Consider the following 23,033-nt stretch of genomic DNA (forward strand, 5'->3'; position numbering starts at 1 on the left):
GGGAACATAGAACTGAGGTTGCCAACGATTTTAATGGTAGCAGGCAAGCATCTGTTAATTGTTCTTTATCTAAGAATCAGTGATGTAAACAGAAGCTCATACAAGGATAAAGAAGATTAAGCTAGACTGGAAAATGTGTCAAGATATAGAGGCTGAAGTGAACTTTGGCAAGATTCTTTTTGTCCTGGGAGAAGGCAGGCAAAAAATGAATGAAGATAATCAGATGGCTCAAGGATTGGGATGTTTGACTATTGCAGATTTTCATGGACAGGGATGGGTTCCACTTAAGTAGGTGAGGGATAATCTCAATCTCAGGATATTGGCTGACTGGTGAGGAGAATTTTAAAGTAGGAACTCAGGAGAGGAGGTTGCAAGAAACTTGCAAAATCTCCCTACATAGCAGGGGGGTAAATGGGTAAATGAACAGATGGCCAAGCAGGAAAGATGGAAACAGCTAAAATATCTGTGTATCAGTTTAAGGAGTCTGAATAATAAAGCAGAGAAACTGGAATTTCTAGTATGGGACACAACAATCTACACAATAGGAATACTGGAAAAATGGTGGAACAGAAGCTATTATTGGGATACAGGCATTAAAACATACATACACTTTAGGGAGGACAGAAATAAGAAGGTGATGGGGTAGCACTGTTTATTAGTGAAGTGATAGATTTCAAGAAAATAAAATGTGATGGCCTAGACAAAACAATAAGTTAAAATCACAATAACCGGGAATAATAAAATAGGCCTGAAAGGGATTGCGTTGGGTAATTGTTATAGATTCCCAGGTTCAGACTTGGAAAAAGGGTATGTCTAAGAGATCTAATGTCTTGAGAGAATTTAGTAATAATGGAAATTAGTGTTATTGTGGGAGACTGGATAGCAAATGCTATCTATAATGGGAAGATTTGGATATTTTTGTAAGAGGTAACTTAGAGAAAAATCTATCATTGATTTCCTGCACCAAAAAGAGGCAGAGCTATCTTAGTCCTAGTCTTGGCAAATAATGAAGACTATAGAAAAACTGGTTATAAAACAAGTCATATATTAAGTGATCATGAGTAGATTCACTTCAATTTAAATTGCAGGACAGAAAAGAATAAGTCTTTAACAATGGGTTTGGACTTCAAAGGTGCTAATTTTGAGAAACTAAAGCAATGATTGAGGAGGTCTACATGATTTGAAAGGCAAATGTAGAAGCGGCCCAGAATTGTTTTGGAAGCAAAAATTCAGATGTTACTGGGACTCTGCCTCTGCAGCAAAAAAGAGAAATTGGTAAGGAAGGGTTGCTGCTTATCTGGATAAACAAGCTTTGGAAACTAGGTATTGAAAATAAGCGGAGGGTCTAGTAGAGATTGATTGGGAAGGTGCGGTATCTTTCTGTAGTCACAGAATATAGGCATAATAAGAGCGTGACCAACATAGATTTTGTTTCTTAAGGATATAATAACAAAAACCTCTTCAGTATAAATTGAGAAGCAGGAGAGAAGAAGTGGGAATACTGTAACTTGGTAACTCAGTGAAGATCAAGTATAACCTAGATAAGTCCAAATAATGCCTCAGTCTTCAGTGAAGATTGATGTAATTTATGATAATGGTTAGGTATCAAGTGGCATAGATGTGTGATCACCACCTCACAAATCTCAAAAGGGCCTTCACCCAACAAGGATACTCCTTAAGAGAGAGAGATCATACTTTTGAAAGAGACACCTGGATACCATGTGAAGATTTGCTGCAGTACAAAAAGAAAATCCCTTCGAATCACATGCCATTAGTTATGACGTACCACCTTTCCTGGAACCTACGTGGAAAATCCTTAAACAATTGGAACCTGTGCTAGAAGAAGACCCAATTCTTAAAGAGATCTTTCCAGAACCAATCATCCTAGCCTTTAAACAAGCACCAAATCTTGCTACCCTTATCACCGGAAGCAAACTCCGTCTGGCCCAAACCATACCAAATGGATCCAGACCAGGCCAGGACAAGAAGTGTAAAACCTGCCAACACATCTCCCCCACTCACAATAACCAGACCCCACAACAGAACCATCACCATTCTTGGATGTTACATCTATCTCACCCAGTGCACCAAATTCCCTGATGGAAAATATGTAGGAAAAACCAAACAACAACTGTGTATCAGAATGACCGCACACCAAAAATCCATCAAAGACAAATGTATCTAATTACCTGTGGTTGCACACTTCCCACAAGACAATCACTCCCTCTGATCTCTCAGCTCCAATCCTCAAAGGGAACTTACAAAACACCTTTTGTAGATGAGCATACAAATTTCACTTCATAAATCTACTAAATACAAAAAATCATGGACTCAAGATAAACATTGAATTTATGACACATTACAACCTGTCTGACATCTGATTCACCAGATACCTGCCTGACCTTACCATTTACACTTTTTTTCCTCCCCTCCTTTCCTTTTCTACCCTTTGTCCTCCTAATTTCTAGCCATTTATTTTTTCACAGACTGCCTCTTTTCTACCTTGGAGAACACAACTACAGTAGAGTGTCTCTTACTTACCTTTGCATATTTCCCCCCTGTTCCCCCCACTTCCCTTTTTCCCCCATTGTTTTCCTAATTTCCACCTATTTACATTCTCACTGATATCCTTCACACTTGTAGCTTCTTTTATTCCTTGGAGATCTCAGAACCGCAGAGACTCCCAATGCCTAAGGAAGGCTGCTTGTGCCCAAAAGCTTGCAAAGAACCTTTTTCCAGCTTCTCAGTTGGTCTAATAAAAGATATCACATCTACCCAATGAAGCTTGCCTGCATATGGAAATTAACACATTTAAGGTGGATGCCAAATTTAAATTGTTTATTGTCACAAAATTATGTGGGCCTGAATGAACTCTGTTCCAGAATATAGAAAAAGCTGGCACGTGAAATAGTAACTCCCTGCAGCATGAATCTTCAGAAAACATGTCAACTTAGGGATAGTACCATATGACTAGAGAATAGCAAATATGGTGTCTGTCTTCCAAAAAGTGAGAGAGAGTGGCCCAAGAAACTACAGACCCCTGTTAGCTTGACTTCAATATCACTTGTGATCTTGGAACACCTGTACTTCAGTAGTGAAGTGGAAAAGGAATTACCACAAAAGGAGACTACAGTATGTTATCCTGACAGGTGACTTAACTGCTTCTGGTCTGATATTAATGGTATTCACCAGGGGTCTGTTGTAAGACCTTTCCTGTTTAACTTCTTTATGAGCAAGCTTCGTGCAGGAACCAGAGGTGTCCTCGTGAAATTTGTAGATGACGTTAAGTGGGAGTATTGCCAAAATGGAAGAGGTCTGAATTATTATACAACATGACTTGAGTTTTATTTTGTGGAGTGGTTCATAGAAATCGTAGAAATTAAGGGCTGGAGAGGGCCTTGAAAGCTGGAGTCCAACCCCCCCTGCTCTGGGCAGGAATACTGCTGAGATCAAATGATCCCAGCAAAGTGTCTGTCCAGTCTCCTCTTAAAGACTTCCAATGTTAGGGATTGCACCATCTCTTTGGGAAGTCTATTTTGGATTCTGGTGATCCTTACTGTAAATAAGTTGTTCCTTACATTCAACCTAAAACCATCCTCTGACAGCTTATGGCCATTGTTCCTTGTCTTCCCCTGGGGCACCCTAGTAAACAGCTTTTTCCCAGCTCCTGATATTTATCCCTTACATACTTATAGATGGCCACCAGGTCCCCCCCTCAGTCTTTTCTTCCCCAGGCTGAACAGTTCCAGATCCTTTGTCTTTCCTCATAAAGTTTGTCTTCTAGGTCCTTAATCATTCATGTGGCCCTTCTCTGGGCTCTCTCAAGATTCTCCATGTCTCTTTTGAATGGTGGCACCCAGAACTGAAGTTATATGAAGATTAATCATATGAAGTGTAGTCATATGTTTCCTGGCCTAAAACAAGGTCTTGGACAGTTATATGAGGTCTCATAGATTGGAGACAACTTGATGAAGAGAGGGGTCTGAATATATTTGACCGTAGGATGACCAAAAGCCAGCAGTGTGGTACGTTAGTGAAAAAAACTAAAGTTATTTTAAGGTGTTTTAGGTGGGATATTGACAAGGAGTTACTGTTATCACTGTTCAAGGCGTTGGTAAGACCCCCCTTAGAATACTGTGTATGGTTTTAGTCATCAGTGTTCAAAATAAATTAACTTAAATTGAAACAGGTATGTCACAGGCTGGCTGGGCACTGTGAGTATATCAATTTAGTTGCAGACTGACTGAGCACTGCAACTTTATTAGCCACTGAGCTTTTTGGTTTGGGATCGAGAAGGTGATGTTGGAAAGGAAAGAAATGACAAGTTTTACTTTACAAAAAGGAATGAATTTTACTTATGACAACAAAAGATATAGTTTGCATATATAATAGTTAATAAAAAGGTTAAGCTCATAAACAGACAACATAACAATACAGATTAAAATTGACAGTGATAATAAAACAGATAAAGAAATTAACCAAGAGTTTCCACTTGGTTAGTAACTTATCGATACTCTCTCGGTTAGAAGATGCACGTCAAGTTGAATTGGCAAAGTCAGACGTCTCTGAACTGGGCTGTCCGAAGAAGAACTGGTGGAAGCCCCTCAGTCAGGATCTGGTCCTCGCTCTCACAGGGAGTAAGAGAGATCCGTGGGGGTATGGGACAGCAATGACCCTTCTGTTCCGTCCTTCCCGAGGGTTACTATGACGTGTGTGTTCTTTTATATTCTAATTACGCTGTTTTTTAAGTTACGTAGCCATTCATAATATTGCTTTATAGCTGTTATCCTTTGGGGTTAAAAGGTGTTAGAAATTATTATAATAAGTTACTGCCTAAGCCTGGGTTTATCCAATAAGCAAATTGCAACACAGCATCTTCAGGTTTGAAATTAACATTACCCCGCCTAAATCCAGCCCCTTCAGAACTCTCTGACTATGCTTTTTTGAGATATCCAGTACATTTCAGGAAAGGACCAACTAGGCAGTTGAATCCCGTTTTTATCATCATCAAGGCTAAATTCTGAGCAAGAAAGAACTATTAGGTCAGCTAATTTCACAGCTATAGCTTTATCATTGAGGCCTAGTCAGTTCTACAAACAGTTGCAAGTTACATTTGCGGGTTATAAAAATACAAGCTTCATATTAGACAAAAGTTCCAAATGCCTCCAAGAAGCACATATTTATTGCTTATTAATTTCTTTGGTTTTGGCCATCACACAAGTACAAACTGGAACATGGTTGAGGGAGGGGAGAACTTATCCGATGAAAGAAGACTGAAGGAACTTGACTTGTTTAGCATAGTAAAATAAAGATCTGGAGAGAGATGATTGATTTTTCTTAAATATATCTTCAAGGTGGAAATTGCAGAGGAAGAAGAGCTGCTTATGCTAAAAGTATAACGCTGACATAAGATCACACGGCTATAGGCAGGTTATGAATAAATTTTAATTGGGAATTAGAAGAAGCTTTCTAGTTATCCAGAGGGGTGAAGTTTTAGACACATTGTGCACATTGACTGGAGTGTATTGGTACCTAGAAACCTTACTGGTGCGTGACTAGAGGGGTGTAGCTTTTCAGCTCAGGGCCAAACAGGTTACTAAATGTGAAGTCAGAAAAGGTCAGAGTGGCTAGGATTGTAGGAGTTTGTTTTCCTCTGGATTGTGGGACCTGGTTCACTTCCTAGGACCTTCTGAGCATATTTTAACTATTTACTTCTTTGTAGTATTATGTTGATCTGATCATTTTATTTTATTTTATTTTCCTGCTCTAGGCTATCTTCTTGGAAGTGAAGATTATTATTCTCATGAGCATTGTGTATTCATCAGTGCAAGGAATGTAACACGCTGTGCCCTTGATTTTCGAGATGGAGAAGAAGTCGCAGTTGAATTTAAAAACAAGTACTCTGCTCATGTATTTACAGAAAGAGCTATTGATCTTATTGCCAGCCATAAAACTGAAAAGGTACAATGGGCAACTTTTTTGATTATAACAATATTGATGCAGTATTAATCTGTAGAAGATACAGGGTCATATTGACAGGTAGCTGTGCATCTAGGTTCTTCACACTAGTATCCAAGTAAGTGGTCTTTTGCTTGTTTTCATAGAAAATAAAAGGTACGGTTTAAATAAGACAATGAATATAGACCAAAAACTTCTATAATAGCAATGCTTTGTAAAAGAACAGTTGCTCCATTACAAGAGATCTAGATCAGAAAAGTATATAGTTAGGTAAGTGCTGCAAATAGAAATGGATGGTACTGCATTGGGACACATTGGTTCAATATTGATATTGTCATATATCATAGTTTGTGAAAGACTTTAAAACAACTTGTAGAAGAGAAACATAATGTAGCAGAAGACTGGATTCATGGGGGAAAAAAAACTTAACTTCTGCTGGAGGAAAATTATTAATAGGCCTCAACTTCGTATAAAGGGAGCATCTTCTCCCTTTGTAAGGCATTCAAATAGACTTAATAGCTAAGGAATACTTTCTTCTTTAGAATATCCTTTCTTTGTAAGATGCACTGTGCTTAACTGTAAAATATCTTGCATATTATAAAAAGCAATCTTGAAGTTTTATTTAAATTAGATTACAGGAAGACTTTCAGCATCCAGTCTTTTCTCCTATTATAGACTTTAATTTGATTCCCCTTTTGCATATGCATCTATGTATCATAAGTTAAGGCTGTAACATTTTGGATTTATTTGTTAACAAAATTTGCGCAAAGAATTCATCATAGGTAAGAATTACTGACTAGTCAAGAAACTACATTTTCACTATGACATCCTGTTGCAAAAACAGCTGTGGAAGTGAAATGATCTGTTGCCTCCTTTGGTCTCTTAATAATCTCTTAAACTAAGTAGTAGGTGTGTATTACAGCAGGAAAATGTAAAGAAACTTTTCATGGCAAATATCATTGCTAATAGATATTTTGGAGATAAAACACAATTGTATTTTATATAATGAGATGAGGGTTCTGATTGTTCACAATTTGCCTTTTGATGATTTACAGACTTGTGTGATGTCACAGTAGTTCAAATAAGAGCAGATGTGTTTATAGAAACAGAGTTGCATATGGTTCTGAAAGGAGAGTAGGGCTAAGTACAGACAGTGAAAATGGCTGAGGCTGAATCAGTTCAGTCTTTGCAGGTTAATCTGAGCTGCGAAGATTAAACTGAGAAACAACTGGGCACACATTTACCTTTGATTCAGGAAATGCAGCTACATGCCTGCAGTGACTCAGGTCAGAAGCCAGGGGGCACAAGAGCATGTCTCTCTGGCACTTCCTCTTCCTACTTCCCTGAGGTCTCTGGGATTTGCAGTCCAGCATTACAGAAGCAGGACTCTTCAGGGTTGCTCATCACTTCTTCCTGCTTCCAGGTGCCTCTGGGATTTGTAGTTCACAGTTGCAGCCAGCAGTAACTTCCAGTAAGTTTAGCAGCAAGGCAGCTCTGTACTTGTGGGAAGGGAGTTTTAACCAGGGAAGGGAGGTTTAACCCTGCTTCCTGGACCCAAATCCCAGCCAGAGTTTGCCTAGTGGCAGTCCCCCTCTAGAGCATATAGGATAGCCCAGTCCAGGGCTGGAAAGCATGCTGGGGGACTGATTTAACTTGAACCAGGGAGGGGTCTGGGACAGAAGTTTCATAAACTGGTTTGACCCAAATCAGGTAAGTCTGATACTACATTCAACCAGCTTTATCTTTAACCAGTTTCAGCCATATTGAAAATGGTTTATGTACACTGAACTTCTGTTATGTTACAAGTTTAAATGAGTTTCTGATCCCTTAAACCACTTTGTGTAACTTCTGTTCCTAGCCTAGGAGGGTAGATAGAATAGCAGGAAGACTATAACAAGATAGTTTTGCTACCAGTACATTGGAAAAGGGTAGTGGATAAAAGGTGGAGGGTGGAACACAGAGAATGACCATGGAGGGCGGTAAGGAGGGAGACCACACCGGTGGGGTTTGGTACAGTTGGCAAACTGTTCAAGGGAGTTATGCTGTAGGAAGAAAACAATTCACCACATATTTTGGGAGTGCTTTTATGCATGAAAGGTGTGGAGATGGGTAGGAATTTTTTTGAGGGGGTTGGGTTGTGAGGGAAGGGATTTCTTATGAGGGGATAATGTATGCATTGGTGAAAGGGTGAATTCAGGAACTGGAGGTTAGGGTATTTTTGATGGGGATGAGGATGGCATTATGGAAGGTAAGGTGTTTATTAGTTTTTAAAGGTTTGTGTTTGACAGTATGGGAAAGTTTGCAATTGGGTTATTATGAGACGAGGGGATATATGGGGCACGAAGGTGGGGAGAGTCAGGACGGGGAAGTAATAACGGAATAGAAAAATGTTAATTGGAGTCTTGTTCGAGCCAATGGGAATTGGGTGAGGTTGGGGTTTAATGCAAAAATGGAGGAAGAAAAGGGTGACAGGGTGGTTGATGGAGATAGGATAAAATTGTGGTCTACATATGTGATTATGGGACTGATGGAGTCTTGAAAAAGTTGATGTTAGTTTATGGAAATATGATGCTGTAATTGGTTTATGAGTTATTTTATTTTGTTTGTATGTAAAGGTTTTGCTGATGTTAAGCGTTTTTAAGTTTTGTGTTCATAGTGTGATTTCTTAGCAGATGCATAGCTATATGATACCCTATTGGGAGGATTTGTGTTGTGTTTTTTTTGCTTTTTGAAAATTTGTATAGTTTTTAACTTTAGTATATTTAATAAAACAAACAAACAACCCTACCCCCCCCCGCCTCAAAAAAAAAAAAACCCAACCAGTATATTGGAAAAGAGTCACTCACTGATTTTTCAGTGGCTAACAAAAACCTTTTCCAGAACTGAAGATACCTTATGCTTAGAAATTACGAGACAGAAATCAGAAGGAAAACAAAAGATCTGTTGGTTGTTAGATCTGGACCTGCTTGCTGTTGCAATTTTTGCATGTATTGTTTGGGTACTGTCACCTAATTTACATAACTTTTCTTTTCCAGCCTCTCTTTCTCTACCTTGCTCTTCAGACTGTTCATGAACCTCTTCAGGTTCCTGAGGAATACATGAAACAATATGACTTCATTAAAGATGAGAAAAGGCGTCACTACGCAGGAATGGTATCTGTTATGGATGAAGCTGTAGGTAACCTCACTGCAGCCCTAAAGAGTTATGGCCTTTGGGACAACACTGTTCTCATTTTTTCTACCGGTAAGACTGTGTCTACTCAAATCATCTTTGGGTAGTGCATTAAATATAACATCTAGTAAGCTGAACAAAGACAAATCTGACCACTAAATGGTTCATTATCAGGACAGATCTTAAATGCTAAGGAGCCATACAAATAAGAGAGTAATATCACTGAAGGAATATACATCAGCTTTTTCCTCTTCAAAATAAATTAAAAAGTAATTTTGAGGGATTGCTTATGAAAACAAAGGAATAATACTATTGGCTTAGAAAGATATTCAGTGCATGAAGGCACTCTGCAAATTTTCCGACAGCTGCCTTTGACAAGCTGAGCGTCTTACATTTCCACTGACTTCACTTGTTGGTGTGGTTTCTCGGTATCTTCCATGATTGAGCCTGTATTCACACAGGTCTGCCATATTCATTTGAGTCCCTAGCTACAGTACCTGTTTTTTTCTGATCACTATTCAAACTGTTACACTTTGTGTGACACAAACCAACATTTATCAGGAACTTGGTTGAAGCTGAATGTCTCTCTTGTTATACATTTACCCAAACCCAGGATGAATTTACTTTCCCTGGTCAACATTGGGTGGGGGGCAGAATTTGTCTTGGATCCAGGACTGGCTGCAGCTGCTGTTGCCCCAGCACTGAGTGAAGCTGGAGCTGCCTGCCCCAGGGTAAGGTGGCTTGTGCTGTAGGGCAGGGGTGTGCAACAAGGGAGACTGCAGTGGGGGAATGTGTCTGGGGGAGACCAGTGGGAAAGATATGTGAGGTGGGGCCCATGTGATGGTGGGGGTATGTAAGGGAAATCCATGGTGTGCAGGTCAGTGCAGGGGGGAGCACAGGAAAGAACATACAGCCTGCCTTCCCACTCCTCCATCTTTCCTTCTTCTGCTACTTACCTTCTGCTCTGGCCCCAGCCTGGGCCAGAGCTGCTGACATTGCTTCTACTTGGCTGGACCAGGCTGGGACTGCTACCACTGCCGACTATCCTGGAGCCAGAGCTGCCGCAGAAGGGCATGCAGTGGGGGATAAGGGGCCAGGGAGCAGGCAGCAGGGTGGGCAAGTGGTTGCATGGAATAGGCAGAAGAGGAATAGGCGCAGACACAGGAGGTGAGGAAAGGGTAGGGGTCTGGCTGCGGCCCCCCCCTCCCCCTGACTTTTCCTCCCTCAGTGGTGGCGTAGACAAATTTTAAGATGACCTCCCTCATCTTTAGTAATAAGATTCTATACATGGAAAATTATAAGAAATTTTTAAGTTTCCATGTGTAGAATATAATTATTGAGGGGGTTGTCTTAAATTCAAAGTTGTCATATTTGGGTAAATATGGTAAATTTATTTTTGGTTTGGCTGAAAAATTATGTAGTCCTTAACCTCTTGAAACAAACTTACACTAATAAAATCACTTTGCTGCTTCCTAATATACTCTATCAAATTTAAAATGAAAGCTCTTCAGGGCAAAGGCAGCTTGCTTACTCTGTGTGTTTTAAGCACCCTGGGGATTCAATCTTGGTTAAAAGTTCTAGGTTATTACTGTAATAGCCTAGAACAGCAATTTTCAACCTTTTTTCATTTGTGGACATCCCCGCCACCCCCACCCCAAAAAAATTCAAATGGAAATGCAGACATTCTGCAGAAGGATCCAAGAGTCATGGTGGATCACTGATGCAATATGAGTCTGCAGTGCAATGCAGCTACACAAAAGGCTAATGCAGTTATTAAATAAATTAACCATATTTACTCAGCCTGGGCCAGAGCAGAAGGTAAGTGGTGAAAGAAGCATTAGGTGCAAAATACAGGAAGTGATAATGACTCTCTAGCTTGGCAGTAGTTACACCTCATCTAGAACAGTGGTTCTCAACATTTTTGGACCAGGACCTATTTGCAAACATCAGTCAGGCCTGACCCAGTGCCCCTCATTTTCAACCCACTGGCCCCAGCCCCCAAGTGTGTGGGGCAGCGGGTGTGTGTGTCTGTGTTTGGTAGGGAGAGCCCCAAGCAGCCCCTCTCAGGCTGGAACTCTGCCAGCCTGCAAGGGAAAAGCCACAGTTTCCCATGTTTTTCTCCTTTAAAGGAGAATCCATTTTAAGTTTTTGTTATTGATTTTATTATTTGTCTGCAACCCTTTCATATATTTTTACAATCTACTTTTGGGTCGTGACCCACAGGTTGAGAAACTGATTCAGAGTACTATGTGCAGTTTTGAGCTTCATGATTTAAGGAGGACATGGAGAAGTAGAGAGGGTCCAGAAGTGGGCAACAAAAGTGATAAAGCTTGTGGAAGAGGCATTTGAGAGGATAGAATAATTGAGCAGTCTTCAAATATCTGAAGCGCTACCATAAAGAAGAGGGAGAATGCCTTTTCTCTCTTGCTGCAGAGAGGAAGATTTGGGCCAATGGCTTGAAGTTGCAGCAAGGTATATTTAAATTGGATATCAGGAAAATCTTCTTTGCTGTTAGAACAGTGAGGCAGTAGACTGCCTAGGGAAGCTGTGGACTCTTCATCATTAGAGGTGTTCAAGAAGAAGCTGGATAGGCAGTGGTCAGGGATGATCTAAAAGTAGCTATACCTATCATTTTCTGTGGGTATTTTCCCTGTTTCTGGGCTTTGTTGGTTGCCACCTGGAGCCAGGAGGGATTTTTTTCTTCTTGCTGCTGTGTGCATCAGGGTTTGTTTGTTTGCTTGTTTTAAAGTCTTCCTCAGAAGTAGTACATAGTGGCTGTAGCCAAAGCTTAGTATTTTGGCTGGGGTGTGCCATTATTTTTTATGGAACTTAAACCTGGAGGTTCCTGGACAGACGGTCTTCCCTTCTGCTCAGTCAGACCAATCATTATATTTGGAGTCGGAAAAGAATTTTCTCCTGTGGTCCAGACTGGGGGGATTTTTATGTGACCACCTTCCTTGGACCTGTTGAGCTTATCTTGACCACCTTTGCAGCAGCAGGATGTTGGTTACAATGGCTCCCCTTCTTTAACTGTGATAGATTATGGTGTTATGCCTTGTGGTTGTGCTAGGGTTGACTAGTTTTGCTAGTAAATTAGACAGCTTGGACAGGGATGAGCCTGCCTTAGGTAGGGGGTTGGATTAGACCTCAGGAGGCCCCTTCCAGCCCTGCTTCTCTGGGTATAATAGTATGATCTTATTTGTTTTCAAACTTTGAATTAAGCAGAATTTTGCTGAAATCCAGCAACCCAGATTTGCTTCAAGGGAATGATGCAGTCCCCGCCCTTCTTCAAAATGTTCTTGTTTGGGAGTGGAAATTGCTCTTCAAAATATATAATGTCTACTGTGCCTCGGTTTTATACTGTATAACTTGCTGAAACAGCAGGAACAATTTTTGCAAACATTTCACTTAACTGGTTTAATTTCAGTGATTATTTTTTCTTAACCACCTTCTCTGTTACATAGTTCTTGCTTTCTTGATGTCCAAATCAGGCTGCTTATTGGAATTTTTATCCATATTCTGGTCTGAATACAAATTAGGTCTGATGGCTGTACTATGAAAATGTACTGTGTGTTCTGGGAGGAACCTGTGTTTTTAACATAATTTCATATTCTGAGCTTAACATAAGCAAAGTTTGGCATGGAATTTGATGCCAGTATTCCATATGGCAAAATTCTAAGCTTTATCCATCTGACCTCAGTGGAGCTTTTTTTTCAGTAAAATTCCTTTAGTAGATTATAGGCTAAAATAGCAGGTATCTAAGTATATGGCATATAGTAGTGACATTTACTGATTAAAAAACAAGTTTGTTATGCTCATACAATCTAGTATCTCTTTCATACTGTTTCAGTATGCTACTTTTAGTAACTATCTAAATAATCAATTAGAGCTATAGCTCATTTTGACAAGGAGAAAGAAAAGCTACAGTTCTGTCCGCTGGGACTTGCACTTAGTTAAATGACAACTTAAACTGCCAGAAGTGGAACTTAATATATTTGAAACCCAAGGAAATTGGGCCTGGATCAGGCAAATCATAGGACAATGATTCATTTTTTCCAGTCTTTTCACTTCACTTCACAGTGCTATTCTGTATAGGCATAAAACACTGCATGCATTAAAGACATGGCTTCCAAAAAACAAATGTTGAAACCATTAAGTATAAAACATGATGAAATCTGTTCAGGTTCCTTGTATTGCACTTTCAGAATCTGGTAAAGTTAGTTATTTGAGAAGATGACAGGATAGTGGTTGGAAAGAGAAGCTCAGAGGTATAACTTGGTGTTCTGTGGGAGGGTCTTTGCTGTTGTAGAGGAGATCCTTATGTTGTTTGCACAGCATTTAGACTTCTTGTAATTGAAAGTGCAGATATATGGTGGTAGCCACAACATGGGTAAAGGCAGGAGGTTTTAATGTGGGGGAAGGGAATGAAGTCTAGAATTAAAGAAAGTGGTGAGGAGAACGGTCTTCAAGCAAAGTGGACCAGATTTTAAATTTTGTAGTGGAGCTTAAACTAAGACCAAAACGTGTTACTACTATTCACCCCCCCCCATGCTTTTCTCTATTACGACGCATTCCCTCTCTTATAATCCCCACCCTTCTCTATCTTTTGCCCTCTGCAGTTTACCTGCCCAAAAAAGGACATTCCTCTCCTGATTTGTCCTCTGGATTGCTCCTGAACTGATTTCCAAAGGAGTTGTGTGGATTAGAGCAGCCTGAGACCCTGAGATATAGCCAGTTAAATGTTTTTCTGCAAAAATACTGATGTGGAGAAGCGGGGTTTTCCTTCATAAACTCATTGGCTGTAGTTAGGTAGAGAGATTAGTAAAGCCGACACTTGGACACCCACTCTCGTTGCTGCATATACCACCAAAAATTCCTACAGGGTTTAGTGGCTGTTGCTAGTTATACTAAATAATGTTGGTACATAGACAGTTTTCCAATTGGTGTTTTATTTCATCATTAATTTTGAACTCTAGTATCAAAGAATACTCTCACTGGATGATCACTGAATTCTTCCAGAATTTAATTTATTCTCTACTGCCAGGGTAGTAAGGATTCCAGTAAACATTCTCTCTCTTTCTTCCCCTTTATAGATAATGTGGCCCAAACAGAGTTCCCCCGAAACCGTGCCAATTGGCAAAAGAAATTACTGTACTTTTTAAGTGAAACTTGTAAAATTCGTATATAGACTCCAAGTCTTCTTTAAGATGTTCCAATGGAAATCTTGGGCCAAGAATGAAATAATCGGACCATTAATACAGTCTGATTACATCAGTGTATCACCTAGGCCCATATTGTTTCAGTTTTAATACTTTTTTTGTACAGATAAATTAATGTTTTGCCCAGGTAAGTAAAGCAAAAGATAAGGTCAGTGAGCTACCAATAGTATTTTATAGGAGAAGTAATTCCATAGTTGCTTTCTATCATATCCTAAATCCAGAAGCAAATAAGGTGAATGATATGGCTAAATTATCAAAAGTACTGTGATATCAAGTACTATCTGTTTTGTGTGAAGAAGTAGCTAGAAAAATGTTGATTTATTTTGTGGGTGCTCTGAGTGTAATAGAAAAGAATAACATTTGCTTTTCAGAACAGGTTTCAGTTTCAAGATACATTAATGCTTCCATAGTAATGAAATGAGTATTGACAGTGAAATGATTATATATGCAAACAAAACAGATATTATGTATGTTATGCAATAACTCTCAGATGGCCTTATACGTTAGAACATATGTCATTGAAAAGACCATGACACTGAGGTAGTTTCCATTTGAAAAATGCTAGGGAATTCTTTTAGTTATCACTTAGTTGAAAAGAGCCTGGGTTTAAAATGATAATTCAGGGACAGTTTCTACCACCTCAGTTGCCATCTGTTTTCAGTATTGTTAACATTGACAACAAGTTCAAATATTGCTACAAAGAGTCCAAACACAGACTCTTGACTACAGGTAAGATGCTGCTTCCTAAAATGAACAATGCTATTTATGGCACATGCTATTTTATTGCTTCTTGTGAAATATCACAGAGATTTGGAATGAAAACCTGCCCGTACAACAGTAAGCAAGTCTCATTGAGTCCTGAGTAGATAATATATTTACTTAATTAAATTATTTTAACTTCAACTTTCTTTATAGTAAAATAAGATAAATTGACAAAACATCTATACTTTCTTTCCCTTCCTTCCAATCTTTCTATAACACCTCTGTACTCTCTAATTCTGGAAAATGTTGTAGTTTCTATTATTTGCTGCAAGAGGGTCATGAAAGATGTAATATATAGCTCTTTTTTGTTTTAAAAGCTGGGAGGAAACCCACACATTTTAAATCCTTTCCATAATGAAGCATATGACAGAGATTATTATTTTCATTCTAAAAGATTATATCATTTTAGACTTGTGACTAATAAAACAAGGACATAAAATGAGTTGGTCATTCTTACTAAGTTGTCAGGAAAAAAGCCTCAGATTTTTTTTTAAAAGTTCATCTGCTTTTTTTCCCTGACATCTGGAAAATCTATTATGTGACTGTTAGAAACTGTGTTTGAAGATCAAGGTAAAATAACTTGCCCAAATGTTGCCCTGCTAAATTTTCATTGACTACTACTTTGTACTTACCTGACCTAAAATGTTTTTGTTTGTTTGGTTTTTTTGAAGTGAGAAGCAAATGCAAAAAAAATCCCTCCCAACCTAAATAATCCAACAATGAAGTAAAAGCTTCATTTAGTTCAGACATATAAAAGTATATAAAAAACCCAACCAGATTATAGTAGCACCAGCTGTTTTAAAGTTTAGAAGTTTTGAATAAAGTTGAAAAAGAAAGAAAGTTTAAACCAGTGTTCAGTCTCTGAACCATGGAGCTATGTCATTTGGCCTGTGGGGCTCTCCATGGGACTGGAAATTTGGTGACAGGGCAGAGATAGCAGTGTTACTTGCTGTGGCTCTGAAAGCCATGGCAATTAATGCTGTCACTGCTCCCCTGCTGCCACATTTCTAGACTGTGGGAGACCCTGTGGGCCAGTGCACAGGGTCATTCCGTGTTTAGGTGATGTGAGCCAGCATGCCAGATCAGGCATGTAGGGTTACTGGATGACCTGATGGATGTATGGGGTTTAGCTAGAGCAAGGGAGTTGCTCTGACTCCATGCTGGATCTGGCCTGCAGGACCGGGCCTGCTGACTGCCCCTGCTGCCGGTCATCTGGTCTACAGGACTCGAAGGTTGAGCACTGCTAGTTTAAAGCGCCTCAAACAATTTTTTAAACTAGTGTTATTTAGTCATAGTTAAAGATGGTATTTAGACTCTGCTTGATGCTTCAAATTGAAGCATTCTGTGGGGAGGAAGAGGTGCTGGTTGACCCTTTGGGTCTGCCTATTATCAGCACAAAGAGGTCTGTACTTCTCCATTCCTCAGGAACAGATTCACTCTTCTCTGGCTTTTCAGACTACCCAGGGCTGATCTCCTTTTTCCCTGAGCATGAAGCTCTTAACTTGGTTTGAAATGCTGACAGGCAACTCTCATGGTCTTTTAACGTGTGTCCCTAAACAAGCATTTGCTATCATTTTGGCTGGCAAGGGACTTCAGAAAGGCTATTGACACTAGAGGGTCCAATATATCAAAAAAGAAGGCTGCTTAGAGCAAGTTAGTTTGTGATCCATGTTATAGGGGTTTGAACATCTGAAGAATGGTAGAAGTGTTGTTATAGCTGTGAGGGTCTGGACGACATGCGAGAAGCAAAGTTGTTTTTGGTGATATCTTTTTATTGGACCAGCCATATAGTTGAGAGAGATGTTAGACAAGCATTTGGGTAAAAAGTGCCCTTCACTTCTGGGAAAGAAGCAAGCAGCTGAAGCTAACCTTGATCTGAGCCTTCAAGAAGTTGAGAAATAAAACCTGATGTCTGAACACAGTTTAGCTTCAAGTGTTCAGATGTCACGTGGACAAAATTCTGTTGGATTTGCTTAAAGACAGAATTGGTAAGCTGTCTTAGGGAACCACCAAATGAACAGCACAAGTCCACAAGGGAAATGTTTAAACTGCAGCAGTTTCCAAATCCAAAAATAAACAATAAATAAGTATTTGTTTTGAAGGTACTTTCAAGTAAACAGGCTTACTTGGTTGTGTGAATTTCTAAGTATCGTCCCTACATCTAGGGATATTGGAACTTCTAAACTTATATACAGATGCGTACATTTTTTCTGTTTTTCCCAAACCTGTACTTGGTTGAATTGAATGATTGCACATTCATCATAAATAACCACATGTGCATATCTTTGTAGTTTCAGATCTTAAAGCTGAAGGTTAGTTGTCTTTGTTGGCAGAGAGAAGGATCTTTTTCAGAGTAAAATGCAAGCTAACTTAATATCCTTTGATTCTTAACACTATTTATCTTAGCTTTCAGTAGCTCTGTGTACTGCTCAGGATAGCTGAACTGATTCCCATATATCATTTATGGCTTTAGAGGAATATTAGTAGAGAATTGTTTCCTTTTGAAAATTATTTCAGACCAAAAATTGAAGAAGATTTTTATAGGCTTCAGAATGAATTGCTTTAAATTTGTGTTTCAAAATAACTTTTTGAAAAAGTATAAAATAGTAATATCAAAGAATACAAATTTGGAGTGAATGTTTTGGGAGATCCATTTTTTCCCCCTCTTCTAGCATGGAAGAAAGTCTTCCATACACACAAACTCCAGCCCCACTTGATTTGATTGCATCATGCTACTTCCATTCTTTTTTCGTTTTATGTTGCTTTTTTCAGCAAAATTGGGATTTTAAATCCATAATTTCTATTTTACTTGAGACTCAGCTGAAGCAGCAAACTTCTCAGGGTTCAGTCTTTGAAATCTGGCGAAACCATTCACTTTCCTATGAGTTGTATAAACAAGCACAAATTTTTCCCGGTTTTATCCAAATCTTGAGTCAGGTTTGTGTAGCAATTCGGCAGTGTAATGTGCCTTAAATGAATTGGGGTGTAGCAAACTAAAACTCCTTCAAGGAGTTTTGGTTTGCTGCCTTACAGCTGCGGAGCAAAACACCAGGCTGTGTGCAGCTCCATGGCTCTGCAGGAAGCCCTGTAGGTAGCCTGGCAGTAGCCTGGGAAAGCAGGCTCCACCCGAGAAAAGCAGTGAGCCTGATCTTTTTTTCTTCCCCCAACTTCCCTGCCTCGGAGCCTGCCTAAGCTGCGTGGGGGTCTGGTGTTTCCCTGAGACTGCCTGAGGCAGGGACTGTGGGCAGGTGCCACATGGGGGGTACCACTGCCATGGAGGGAAGCACCAGCCTCCCCCCTGCAGCCCAGGGACTGTTCCGCCCACCGGCAGCTCACCTTCTCCTCCTTGCCAGAGAGGCAGGTAAGTCAGCGGGGTGTGTGCATGACGTCCTAAATTGAAGCAATGTTTTTTAAAACCCTCCACTTCAATTTAGGGACCCCGTTTCATCTACACACACCCAAAAGTGTGAATCTCTGCATGTTGTATACTTTTTTTTCACTAGTCATCAATAGGAATACTTGGAATGTGTATAGAATAAGCATTAGTCATACCATGTAGATCAGAGGGGAGAAATTTGCCCTAAATGCGAAACTCTGTTGATAATGTCACTGTGTGGGGTCCCTGGGGATGGCCATGATACCCCTAGGGCTCCTTGACCACACGGGTCCTGCCCCACAGGCACCCTCTCTCTCTCATCTGCCACGTCTTGCTGGTAATTCTAATAAGTCAGGAAGCTGCCCTCGAATTTGTATTCTGGGCCTGGTCTTGGTGGACCCCACTGAACCCTGTGGATTCTTAGACCTCTTTTGGGTCCTGCTTCAAAATGGATGCCTCACAGGACACCCTCCGCCTTATGGGCTAGATGCATGGCTCCAAAACCACCCCTTTACCATGCCCCAAGCCTTGCAGATGACATTTAGACGTTATATCTCCTGGGGCCCTGCTATAGCTTGGCCTCTTGTCCTCACTGGGCTCTCGGCAGCCCCATCTCTGTGCCCCACACTGGTGCTGGGGTTCCCACACAGTGGTGGGCCCCCAATGAGGCTTCCTTCCCCAATAGCCTCAGCTCGATCCACCAGTATTTATAAACAGCAACTTAAATATGAGCCCCTGGGCTATAACATAATATAAGCAGTTCAGAGTGTGCTCTGTCCCTTTAAAAAGTCAAACTTCCCCCAGCACTGAGTGCCTTGTAGGCTAGGGTACCTGTTGAGCTCCTGGAGCCCCATTAGCCCTGTATGCAGCATATCAGGCAGTCCCTGCATCCCTGGGCAATTCTTCCCTGGAAGCTCCTTCCCCTTAGCAGCTGCCAGAGAACTAAACCTCTAGTCCCAGCCCTGGGGTTTATATATGCCCAGGGCCCTGCCTCTTCTGGTCAGCTGACCGGGTGCAGGTGAAGGCTAATATACTCATTAGCCATAGTAACCTGCACCTGTGGGCTTCTGTCTGGTTCTTAGGGCCCTCTCCCTGGGCACTTTCTACTCTTAAAGAAGCAGGTATCTTAGTGCCCCGTGACAGATAGTAATGGTAATGCTGTCTTTTTGACCTGACTTGGAGTCACAACTCAGACTCAGAAATTCTGTTCTGTGATGTAGCCTGGCAGCATTAATGTAGTTTGAAAATGAGATGCACAGGCAGTGAGTGCTGTGCATTGAAGCTATTATAGTGTGCTTGGCTGTAGTCAATGCCATTAATCCTCCTCTTCCATAAGCACTAAATTCACCCCCAAAATTTTAAAAAAAAGGGAAGTAAAAAAAAAAAAATCATGTTTCTATTGTTGATACTGGTAATTAATTCTGATGTTTCATCTAAACTTTGCGTGTAAAATTCTTCTTGGAGGCTTGTCTTAAACTCAGCCTATAATGCCCCCCCTTCTTTTTTCATAAGTAACTATTTAAATAATACATATTTGGCACTAGTCTGTTTAATAATTTTTAGATTTTTGTAAATATTGTATCTGGTACTTTTTAGTCTTCTTTTTTCCTATTTTGAAAATATTATAGGATATGTCTAACTAATTTCCCCATTGTAAAAATATCTAAGCCTTAGCTATGTTTTGGGTACCTACTACCGATTTATTTTTAGTAGTAACAGCTTTCTGCTTACAATACAAGACATAACAGACATAGAAGTCCTGATACGTAAGTTTTGTTTGCACACTCCATTTACTTCTTTCCATGTACCTTACACAGTTAACTTCTGATGATTGATATAAAAAATATGGTGTCCCACCCACCCCACATAATCATTTTAAATGCTGTAAGGATACTTTTTCCATGACTAAATCACTTTTCTAATGTATATTACAGCCCTCTTAGAATGACAGGGCCATATCCAGACCCTCAGTGATTTTTGGCCTGGACTAGGACTAATTAATACTGGATCATACTGATGCAGATTTATTACATAGTAAAGGGGTCATGCACTAACCAGATGACAACACTTTTTAATCCTAGACTTTCCTTTAGAATATTTCTTTAAATACCACAAACTTTGAGGAAAAACAAGGAAGATCTGGGCATACCAGTTGCTATATAGGGTTTTCCTAGCTATGTGCCTTGTGGCGCTTTTGATGCAAGCCTAAAAATAGGTGAATACCTGAATTTGAGCTATGTTATCTGCAATTTTCATTGCTAATCATTTGGTTGTTATATCATGTAAACAAAAGGTTAAGTAATTCTGGTCATTTTTCTGGTTTGCCTTTTTTTAAACCCTGTTTTCAGTAATGTTTTGAAAGTCTTAAAATGCTGCAATTGCTAATTGTGCTTCTTCAAAGGACAAATAGATATGTCTTCTGAACAATTTTAACTTACTGCAAGATGGGACTTTTTTGTAGGTAAATTTTAATCATGTGGGCCTCCCTTCTGCATCTCTGTGTAGACCTTTGTACTGACCTCAGCAGAGCCTTCATCTGGGTATAAGGAGCCACCTCATATCTGTTTGTAAGACTAGGGCTTTACCATATACAATATGCAAAACATTTTGCAAAAGTAAACTATATGGTGAATAGGTTTTGTCATTTAGTCCTTTGTTCTTTTCCCAGAGGATCATATTAAAATATTTAGCTGCCTGGGCTGACCACATAAAAATACAGCTCTCTAACCTTTCTGTGTAGGGTTTTTAGTCCAAGATTTTAGCTCTTTATTCTGGGTTGGGTGTCTTAGAATGAACACATTATTACCTGCCTGTTGTCCTCAACACAGAAGATGAAAAGTTCCAAATTCTCTTAGCAGGGGGTGGCAACGCTTTGCAGTGTGGGCTACTGTTTGCAACCCAGCTCCCAACATGGGCTGTACATTTCCACCCCCTGAAGTGGCCAGCTGCTTGTTCTTACCTTCACTGCTGATCCCCTGCAGCTCTGGGGATAAGTGTAGACACAGCAGAGCAGCAGGTTCACAATGGAGGGTAGTGCTGTGGAGGGGACGGGTGGTACAATACAAACCCATGCCATGGGTTCCTCTGTGTTGGGCTGGACCTTCCTGGGCTCTTTGTGTGCCTGATTCAGCCTGCAGGCTTTAGGTTGCCAATCCCTGCTCTTAGCAAACATCCAAAATTCAGGATTTGTAAAGGTTCTAGAGCATTTAGGCAATTTGGTATTACCAGTTGCGTATTAGGTTTTTTATGGCCATTAGCTCCAGTGCACTAAGGTTAGCTTACATTCATGGGTCTTGAGTATTAACTGGAGGATATGAGATCAGGCCTTGAAAACACTGGATCAGCAGCAAGGTGCAAGCCAGGGAAGGGGTGTGCTGGGCCAAGCTACTTGCTGCAGATGTCCTTTGCCATATGCCAGATCCACTTGTTTTGGGGGCCAGATCCAGCCTGTGGATTGTAGCTCTAACTAATCTTGGATACTGGAAACCTGACTTTATATCTGTTCAAAAAAATCAGGGTGGTCACTTAAAGTGCCATCATGCATCTAATTACAACATCACTGTTCACAACCTTATTGGATTCAGAACACTCCTCATTCAACTTGAGGCATCAGTCCATAACTTTTGTGAAATGAGTGGCGTCCAGTTTGAAAAACTAATGAGTATATTATAGTACTTACCTCCTTGTAGTGCGGGGAGAGGGTCAGCCAGGCAGGGACAAACCTGAGCCTGCACTTACCTGTTTACCTCCTTACACCTTGTGGCACCCTTCAAAGGATCTGGCAGTACCCCAGGGTCCTATGCCATCCGTGATGAGGGTAACTGACTTGGAGGAAAATTGGTGACTGTGTTCTCTGGATCTTATGGCTACTTCTATACTAACCAGACATACAAAAAACGAGAACTCTTGGTTCCAAAGTGATACTTTTTATTAGAACAACTGGGAAATCACAAGAAAATTGTCCTTTTCTGCAAGCTTTCGGCATCAAAGTCCCTTTGTCAGGGTATGGAAGAAATATAGATGGTACAAGATGGTAAAAAGCTACCATAGGTAGGAAATAAACTTAATTTTTGCACAGAGGGAGCTGAAGATGGAAGGCTGCCGCTCTGGGTCCATGAGAGTGTCTTTGAGAACTGTGCTAAATGCCATCAATTGTACATTGATTCCATTTCTCTGCCAATTTTTTACATAATTTGAGGTATCATTCAGGATAAAATCAAGAGAGTTTCTCACTTTTTAAAGGAACCATTTTAATTAATAAATTAATTATAAATTAATTGATTTTCATGTATATTTGCAAAATTCATTCCATATTCAGAGTAAAAAAGAGGTTAATTTATGCTTCTAAGTGAAAAACATCAACTCAGCCTCAACTACGGACCCAGAACAGATATATCCATAATAAAATAGCATACAGATATTAGGTTTAGGTAGACCCTGCTGGATTCTGTTTGTATTTAAATTATGTAAATGCTGAATTTGAGCACCCTACTCTCAAAGTATTTTTCTCTTACACAGAACAGCTTTACTTTGAGATGTTCTGCCTA

At 40.0% G+C, this 23,033-nt stretch overlaps 1 protein-coding gene across 2 annotated transcripts in view; it reads left to right on the forward strand.

The window, feature by feature from the left end:
• Window positions 1-23,033, forward strand: part of ARSB (arylsulfatase B) — a 146,521-nt gene that overhangs the window by 15,570 nt on the left and 107,918 nt on the right. For both annotated transcript variants that reach the window (XM_019532198.1, XM_019532199.1), the window contains exons 3-4: window positions 5,771-5,961; window positions 8,994-9,201. In XM_019532198.1, the coding sequence (XP_019387743.1) occupies window positions 5,771-5,961; window positions 8,994-9,201 (399 nt within the window). The remainder of the gene's footprint in view (window positions 1-5,770; window positions 5,962-8,993; window positions 9,202-23,033) is intronic.

Source organism: Crocodylus porosus, unplaced genomic scaffold (genome assembly GCF_001723895.1).
Source record: "Crocodylus porosus isolate Cpor-Errol unplaced genomic scaffold, CroPor_comp1, whole genome shotgun sequence".
Lineage (NCBI taxonomy): Eukaryota > Metazoa > Chordata > Crocodylia > Crocodylidae > Crocodylus > Crocodylus porosus.